General features: G+C 39.2%; 1 protein-coding gene across 1 annotated transcript in view; it reads left to right on the forward strand.

The window, feature by feature from the left end:
- Positions 1–9,697, forward strand: part of CLSTN2 (calsyntenin 2) — a 492,893-nt gene that overhangs the window by 392,454 nt on the left and 90,742 nt on the right. Inside the window, exons 7-8 of the mRNA XM_042456041.1 lie at positions 2,295–2,543; positions 2,791–2,912. Of these exons, the coding sequence (XP_042311975.1) occupies positions 2,295–2,543; positions 2,791–2,912 (371 nt within the window). The remainder of the gene's footprint in view (positions 1–2,294; positions 2,544–2,790; positions 2,913–9,697) is intronic.

Here is a 9,697-nt window from a genome sequence, read left to right on the forward strand (position 1 = left end):
ATGGCTTTCTCAGTCACTCCTATACTTGATACAGTCTGCACTCCCCTTGGCCTCAGCAGAAGGCTTTTGGTTGCTCTTGTCAGAGGTCTGGATTGAAATGATTGCTGGCAGTGAACTTTTTAATGAATGCAAAATCTTCAAGACACCCTGTCCTCGATAGCCCTATTCAGTTCCTGCAGTTTTATGACCATGGCTTCCTTATTTGAATCTATCCACCTGGAATATATGGGTCTTCCTTTCCCCCCTGATGCCTTCTACCTTACCTAGCCTTAATGCCCTTTCTAGTGAGTCATACGTTTCCATGATATGCTCAAAGTACAACAGCATCAATTTAGTCATAGTTTGCTTCTAGGGAGACTAGTTCAGGCATGATTTGCTCTAGGACCTACTTATTTGTCTTTTTAGCAGTCGATGGTATCTGTAGAAATCTCCTCCAGCATCACATCTCAAATGAATTTCAGTGTCTTCGTTGCCTACATTAAACTTATTTAAATAATCTGTGGTCACTATTTTTGTTATCTTTATGTTCATCATTAAGCCTACATTGGCACTTTCCTCCTTGATTTTGTTCAGTAATTGTTCTAAGTCTTTGCTATTTCCTGCTGGAAGTATGGTGTCATCGACAATTGTAAATTGTTACACCACTTTTTTCATCTCCTTCTTCTGAGTCTAATCATGCTTTGTGTATTATATTGTCAGCATACAAATTGAACAGTTATGGTGAAAGAATGAAGCTTTGGCTTGTCCCCTTTCTAACCGAAAACCATTCTGTTTCTAACAGTAGCCTTTTGTGCTGAGTACAGGTTGCAAATCAGGACAATCCAATGTTGTGGCACACTCATTTCTTTAAGAGCAGACTATAGCTTTTCATTATCTATACCATCAAAGGCTTTGCTGTAAAGTATAAAGCACATGTTGATTTTCTTTTGGAATTCTTTGGTGTGCTCCATTCTCTAACCTTTGTTTCCAATATGATCTGTAGTGTGTCTTCCTTTCTTGAACCCAGCTTAAATGTCTGGCATTTCTCACCATATATGGTTAAAGTTTTTGTTGTAGAATTTTGAATATCACTTTGCTTGTATGGGAAATTAATGCAATGGTCCTGTGGTTACTGCAATTTTTTGTGTCCCATATCCGGTCTGTGGGCCATTATTTTGTTTTCCATAATTGTTGACATATTTTAGTTAGAACTAAAGTGGATTCTGTCTCTATAGACTGAAGCAATTCCATTTATATGCCATATTTATGAATAAATAAATATTTTTATTTTGCTTCACATCTGTCCTTTACTGCTTGAAGTCTCTCATCCATTTCATCTTCTGTTTCTTTTTGGCAACAGATCATGTCTTTCTACATTCCGCTTTGGAATATCAGTGGCTTCAGTCGATAGATCTTCTGGTTCTCAGTCAATTAGGCTTAATAGTGCAAATCTATTTTTCACATTATCCTTAAATTCTATGGTGATGTTATTCAGGATGTATTTCGGTATGATGGTTGGTTTAATGTTCTTCTTTACCTTTACTGCATATATCCATGACATATTAGGGGAATAGGGAAAATAATATCCACCATTATTTGTTGCTAGGCTCTTGGAATAAATTTTCTGACCTGCCAGACCTAGAATTAAACATGTCCATATTGTTGGGGGAAGATGGTATTCATATATCCCATATAATTTTTAGAGGTTGTAATGTGCAAAAACTCCAAATTTTTCATGAAGGAAAGAATCCATCTTTCCAGAAATATACTTTTTGTTCAAAACTGGCATGTTTGTGTGTGTGTGTGTGTGTGTGTGTGTGATGTGTTTTACACAAAAATAGCAATTTTGCACAAAATTCCCATATGAATTTCTGGAAACAGTTTTTGTTGTTGTTGTATTTTAATGTAAATTTACTCTAACCACATGTGGGCTTTATGAAATTTGATCACTATTGTAGGCTAGATTGGCTTTCTAAGGTATCTTCCAGTCTTGCTGTCACTTAGATCTTTTTTAAGTGGTAAAGCCACAAATTGAGTCTGGGATGTTTGAATGGAGAAGGTAAGCTCTGCCACAGAACTGTGGCAAACATCAGCAGAGCAAGAATATGAACTCTGTCCTCCATTTTTTGTTAGTGTGTATATTTTTGTTGTTGCAGTGGCAGTATATTCTATCAGCACTGTAGAGCTTAAAACAAAGACTACATTAATAATAAATGATAGTGATTCAGTGTGTCACCATTTCTCCTACAGTGAATTCAGGTGAACAGCTTTCTCATTAGTATCTCATCAGGCTGTTCATTATATATTATCTGCAGGAGCATCATCAGGTGCAATTGACTTGTTACCAACTCCCAGTGCAGCAACTAACTGGACAGCTGGTCTTCTGATAGACAGCAATGACATGATTTTTAAATTTGATGGAAAGCAAGGAGCCAAAATCCCTGATGGAATAGTACCAAAAAATTTAACTGATCAGTTTACCATCACCATGTGGATGAAGCATGGTCCAAGTCCAGGTTTAAGAGCAGAGAAAGAAACTATTCTGTGCAATTCAGATAAGACAGGTGAGTCAACTTTATTTAAAGTCTAACTTTTATTCACTCTTCTTCTAGGCTGAACATATTGCATAAAAATTGGTATTGAGATATGTTTTATATTCAGTCATAAGAACTGGCCTTTAGGTGCATCTGATATTAAATTACTGGTGGGTGTGTGGGAATTCACTTTGAGATGAGATAAAGAAATTGAATGTAGATTTGATTTCAATAAATTATGCACCATACTGAGATACATTCTGTATATATATTTTAGAAATGAATCGGCACCACTATGCACTTTATGTGCACAATTGTCGACTTGTATTTCTGTTGCGAAAAGATTTTGACCAAGCTGACACCTTCCGGCCTGCAGAATTTCATTGGAAGCTTGACCAGGTATTTAATGTTATTACATTAATGAGAAATCTGATACAGAGTCTAAATTGTTTTTGAAATACAGCTAATACTATTATGTAACAGTACAATATTCACATTTGTTTATATACAGGCTGAGATGGGACAGAAAAATGGCAAAGAACTATCTTTGATTGCCTTATGGCATCATGGCAGGTTGTTGGATGGGGAGGATTCGGCTTCCATTTTTTAAAGGTTTTTCAGGACAACCAAAGTGAAATGCAGCAGATACAGTAGTGATTTATTTTAATATGTGTCTACATATCTATATAGATACATTCAAAACATACTGCTAATATGATTAATCCGAATTATGTACATGGCAAACAACAACATCAGCAACAAGGGACGTAGAAACGTTAGTTCATCCAATAAAGTAACAACTTGGATTTGTGAGCATACCATTGATCAATGACAATGAAATCATATGTATAATTCACAGATTTTATTATAGTATACCATAGCATCTGAAATTGGGAAGGGGAATCAAACAATGCTGCTGCTTTTCAGAAACTTCAGAAACTTCTGTGTTTATTTGCATATTTGAAAAAGGAAACAGTCAGCATGATCTGTTGTGTAGGTCTTGTATTCATGGATTTATGCTCACCAAATTATCCCTGTATTTCATATTCTTCCAGTATCACTTATGTTTCTTTATTGAATAGGAGAGAAAGGTAAGCAAAAAGTAAAAGATTACACAAATAATGTCAGGCCACCTTGCTGCTATAATAGCATGTGCCCTTCCAAAACGGATCATCTCTCCACTTAAAAAAAATATAAAAAAACATAATTTTTTGTGGGTTTTTCAGGCTAACATTGTTTTGTTGACCTGCATTCATTTATGAATTGACTGAATCTATGAGAATATCTGAAAAAGCATGGCAACTGGGATTCAAGTCATTTTGTTCTGCAGTGGTTAGTCTGCCTCTTGCCTTGTGGAACTGAGTGATTTGAGAAGTGGAGGGTACTCATTTTTACAATGATGGCATTCACCTATTTCTGCTAAATCCCCTGAGAAATCTATTTAATTTCTTCCAGTATTAATCTTTGGGATTGTTAGAAAGGATTTTGTAAAATGTTGTGTTGGACAACCACCTCTGAGCCTCCTGTATGAAGTCAGATTTGTCCATGATGACTACAGCTTCTCCTTTGTCAGCCTTCTTGATGACAATGTTAGGATTATTTCTGAAACTGTGCATAGCATCTTGCTCCTTGCAGCTGAGACACTACATAACAATCCTACAGATGAATACCAGAATGTACTACTGAGTAGTATACAGTCAACCATCTGTTTTCATGGGGAATCCATTCCAGACCCACCCACCCCCTGCGAAAACAGAGTTTTGCATGTATTCAAGCCCCATTGGCTTGAATATAGGCACAAGACTGTGAGAGCATGCACTCATGTGCACCTCAGGCACACACCCCATTATTTCCCCCTCCATTCATCCCTCGCACATAAGTGAGGGACATGGTTTCCAAAACTGCAAAAACAGAGGGAGGACGGTGTAGACTACTTGGAATTTCCCATGGAAGTACAAAACCAAATCTGAATTGACACACCCCAGGCACATGGTACTTACTACCCAAAATACATAAAATGGACAAGGCTGGAAATCCCATTGTCTCAATTGTTGGAAAACTCACAGTTGATACCTCTGGATATATGGAAAATATCTTTAGACCATATTCCACCAGCACTCCCAGGTATGTGAAGAACACTATTGACTTCCTGCAGAAATTACAGTCCATGCACAACCTCACTCCATCATTCGTATAGTCATCTAGCTACTTTGGCCTTAGGCAATATCTTTCCTCCTGCTTTTGTCCCTCAATGACCATCATGGAAACTGTCACCTTGTCACCATACCCACAATTTTGCACTTCTATGGCTATTCATACAGCCTGGTTCATACACTCCATTCTTCTGCAGAAGTAGACTAAGGGGCGAAACAGACCATCCTAAAGGGGTGTCTTGAAGCTGTCCCTGAGAAAGCAGGATTGTGCCCATGGCAACCGTATGCCATGACCCCAATCTGCCTTTTTGCTGGCTCAAAAGGAAGCAGCAAATTACCTCTCCTTTTTGTACCATCAAAAAGCCAGCTTTTCCCACCCTGATATGGCTTTATGGCACTCCTGAGGCATGCGGTATGTAAATGCCATGCTGTCAGAGTGCCCAAAAGCTGGCCCACATCTCGGAAGCCAGGAGGCTTCCAGGTGGCTTGGGGGCATGTGGCATCTAAATGCCACACCCTTAAACTACCAGGAAGCCAGTGTTTAAAGCTGGTCTGTTTTACTCCTCAGTCTATGAAAGTTCATGCTGCACCCTATTTTTCTCAATATATCTCTATATTAATGGTGGTGAGGTCCATAGGCCCTTCTGTAGTTATGGGTGTACACACACTTCGTGTATGTAGCATCACAATGGTGTGTGTCTTATTTTGCAGTTTCTTTGCCTTCTCATAGCCTTTGGTTCTCAAAGGGTAAAATTAACATTAAAGGAAATAGCATATATAATTGTCATGGCTAGTTTGCAGCAAATCTGTTCAAGTGTGCAAATATTAGTGAACAAGATAATTTATTCAAAAACAGTAGACCAAAACAAATTGCAAATAGAAAATTTTACAGTGACTTAACATTATTAGACTATATTGTGAAACCAGCACCAAGTTTCTTCATTTTATACCTTTATTCCTGTATAATTACTCCAGAAAAAATGTGCAGATATATTAATGCAGGAGTTAACTGGAAAATTTATACAGATAGATTTAGCATACTGACACAAAGTAGGACTGAAGAGATTAGTTTTATCAGATAACAGATCTTTAATCTCTAAATTAAATTTTATACATTTTTACACAAATAGAAATTCTTATTGTTTGGCACTTTTTAATAATAATAATAATAAATAAAAGCTTTATTTTTATACAGCCCTTCTAGCAATCAGGGCGGTGTACAACATAATAAACAGAGACAAGCATAGACAATTAAATGAAACATCTTTCTCTCTGAGTAGGAATGCAACTTGTCATGCACAGCATATTTATAAAATTCCACACTAAAGATCAGAAAACACCCTATTTTATTCTAAGCCGTTAATCATATATAAATTGATAAATGAACATAGATATCAGAAATACTGTGGCATGAACAAATGTGACTTTGGTATTTAGTAATATATCTTTACACTTGAGGGTCTTATCTAGTTTCTTCATATTTGTCCTTCCAAATATTAGTTTTCCTATGCATGTGATTTATGACTGAGGCTGCATCTGCACTGAAAAAAATAATTGAATTTGACACCACTTTAATAATAATAATAATAATAATAATAATAAATAAAAGTTTTATTTATATTGCCCCGCCTCTCCCTTCGGATCGAGGCGGGGTTACAATCTGATAAAAAACCATAAATACAATCATAAAATACAATACAGAAAAATACAATACTTAAAATACAATCACAATCCAGGAACAGTAAAAATTCAAAACATGCTACAATGGTCAATTACAGGGAATCAGTCTGGCAGATAACATGGTGTCTTAATCAGGATCAGGAGGGTATGCCCCTCTTTAATTGTCATGGTTCAATACTGTGGAAACTTGGGATTTGTAGTTTGTTGTGGCACCACAACAACTACAATGGCCATCCCACCCTCCCTCCACACTGGAGGCTGTAGAGCTGGGATGGGCTGTTTGCTGCTCTCACACGGGTAGAGACTAGAAGGGTTAAATTCTAGGAGGTGCTTTGCCTGTCATCCCCTAGGTGTCCCATTCCTGGATTAACCGTTGACCCACCCACCCACCACTGGTATACTGTGAAGTCTTTCTTGGTCGCCTCGGGGCCAGGTGGGAATTTCCCCCCTTTTCCACAGTGTTTTTCGCCTACCCCACAATGTTTCCAGTGGCATATGGGAAAATGGCTGAGGTGGTGTCGCAATAATACATGATTTGGTTTAAAACTGTTGGTTCTAATTGTACATTATAATATTTATTTTGCATAAATTCTTTGAATTTGATCTTGGCAAGCACCTTGGACATCCTACTGGGTATTAGGAAAATTTCTCGAAACATCCCTATGGGCTGAAGGCTTTCATGGCTGGCATCCATCATTTTTTGTGGGTTTTTCAGGCTATGTGGCCATGTTCTAGAAGAATTTCTTCCTGATGTTTCACCAGCATCTGTGGCTGGCATCTTCAGAGAATGCCAGCCACAGATGCTGGCGAAACATCAGGAAGAAACTCTTCTAGAACATGGCCACATAGCCCGAAAAACACCCAAAAAACTATCCATGGGCTTGCCATCCACAGATGCTCAAATCCACGTATAAGGAGGGCCCACAATATATAGCTTCAGCCCTAGTCCCTGGAGTTTGGTGCACAGGATTGGCTAACAAGAGTCTTTCTGCATGGATGTTTAGCTGGGGAGTTTAAAGGGTGAGGCCCAGAGTTCTCTTCAGTGCTTACTTAAAACAACTGAACATGATTAGTGAGGAAGCTGCTGCAATTACCTGCAACTGTTGTGGCATGTTTGTCTTCTTACCAGAGGATGCACCAAGTTGGTAGCCCTGTTGGAAGAGAAGGTTGAGTACCTAGAAGCCCAAGTATCAGCACTTCAGCACATAAGGGAGCAACAGGTTTTATTAGACAGATCAGAATGGACTGTCCTGGATGGGAAACACACAGGTGAAGTTTCGAGAGAAGAGGCCAGGTCCCATACACAGGAAGTAGACATTTGCAAGAATGTGATACACAGATATAGGAAGATCAGGGAACATTCTGTGAGCTTTCAGCTAGAGAATTGATTTGAAACCCTCTCCCTTATCAGTGATGATGAGGAAGAGTAGCAGGGCCAGTCCACAGGAAATGTGCAGGAGACCTTGTTAGGGAGTGGCTACTACCAAACCTCAGAAAGGCACATGGTGGTGATGGAGGGATGACTCCTTGTTGAGGGGTACAGAAGCAGTGGTCTGACATGTCTCAGGAGATGTGTTGTCTCCCTGTGGCAAAAATCCATGATGGAACAGTGAGGATGACAAGACTCGTCAAGTCTACTGTCTGTTACCCCTTCCTTTTGGTTTGTCTGAGAAACAAAAATACCAAAAGGCACAGCCTTCACAATATGTTATGGGATTGTGAGGATCTCAGTACCAATTGTTTCAAAGGTCCAGGAAAAGTGGTTCTGGTCCTACCTCTCGGGTAGATTCCAGATGGTGATGCTGGGGGACAGCTGCTCTCGTAAAAGAGAGCTGACAACTGGCATCCCTCAGGGTGCTATCCTGTCCCCCATGCTGTTCAACATTTACATGAAGCCGCTGAGAGAGATCATACGGAGACATGGGGTGCGGTGTTATCAGTACGCCGATGACACCCAAATCCATTTCTCTTTGTCTCCGACTGTCGCAGTGACTAAGGATGGCATCTCTCCTCTGAATGCCTACCTTGAGTTGGTAATGGGCTGGATGAGGGAAAACAAACTCAAGTTGAATCCAGAGAAAACAGAGGTACTTGTGATAGGTACCCCTGGTCCAGGGAAGATTTGTCAACCAGTCCTGGATGGGGTCACACTTCCCCTAAAGGATGAACTTCGCAATCTAGGAGTGCTCCTGGACTCGTCTCTACAGTTGACATCTGATGTGGAGTCGATGGCCAGGAGTTCCTGGTATCAACTTCGGTTATTACGTCAGCTGCGTCCCTACCTGGCCCAGAGGGACCTTGAAACAGTGGTACATGCACTGGTAACCTCTCGTTTAGATTTCTGTAATGCACTCTACATGGTGCTACCTTTGTACCAAGTTTGACGCTTCAATTAATTCAAAATGCAGCAGCCAGATTGATTAGATAAACACCTAGATCAGACCATATTACACCGGTACTAAGATCTTTTCATTGGCTGCCAATTAGCTTCTGGGTGGAATACCAAGTGTTGATTATTACTTTTAAAGCCCTACATGGCTTGGGACCGAGTTACTTAAGGGAACACCTCTCTCTACACAATCCACCCCACACTCTCAGAACATCAGGGAAGAATTTATTAGAGTACTCAAAAACAAGGCTAATAACTTCTCATAAGGCATTCACTGCCACAGCCCCCAATTTATGGAACAACCTGCCAGAAGAGATCTGTATTATCACCACCTTAGAAGGCTTTCAGGAAAGCACTTATGACAGATATCTTCCAGTGGGCCTACCCACCCGATCGCTTATGAATAATCCCAGAATGACCCCTACTCTTGATGAAAACAGAATGGCAAACAGGTGGCAAGTCAGTATTTTAGTAATAATGTAATATTGTTGTGATTTTATTGAATATCGTAACTTGTATTGTTATTTTAACTGATGTAATCCTGCCTCAATCTGAAGGGAGAGGCAGGAAATATAAATAAAATTTTATTATTGTTATTATTATTATTATTATTATTATTATTATTATTATTATTATTATTAAAGAGAGGAAAATAGTCGAGGTGAACAACTTGTTCCCAGATGATGCCACTAAGAATGATTTCCATTTTTGGACCATGACCTTTGCTTTCAGGAGTTGGCAGCAGTTGGCAAAAACATTTTGGCCAACTGTCTTAAAAATTTGATCGGGAAGGCTTTAAGCTGAGTTATGTAGAGGAGGGAGACAGTATTCTGGAGGGCAGGAGTTCATTAAAGGCTGGAGATAATAGCTGAACTGTTATAGAGATAACAAGGCAAAATGTGCAAGGACCCAACAGTGGGACGGAAAAAACTTTACACAGGCAGGTGGGGTGGGTGAGTGGG

Source organism: Sceloporus undulatus, chromosome 3, assembly GCF_019175285.1.
Source record: "Sceloporus undulatus isolate JIND9_A2432 ecotype Alabama chromosome 3, SceUnd_v1.1, whole genome shotgun sequence".
Lineage (NCBI taxonomy): Eukaryota > Metazoa > Chordata > Lepidosauria > Squamata > Phrynosomatidae > Sceloporus > Sceloporus undulatus.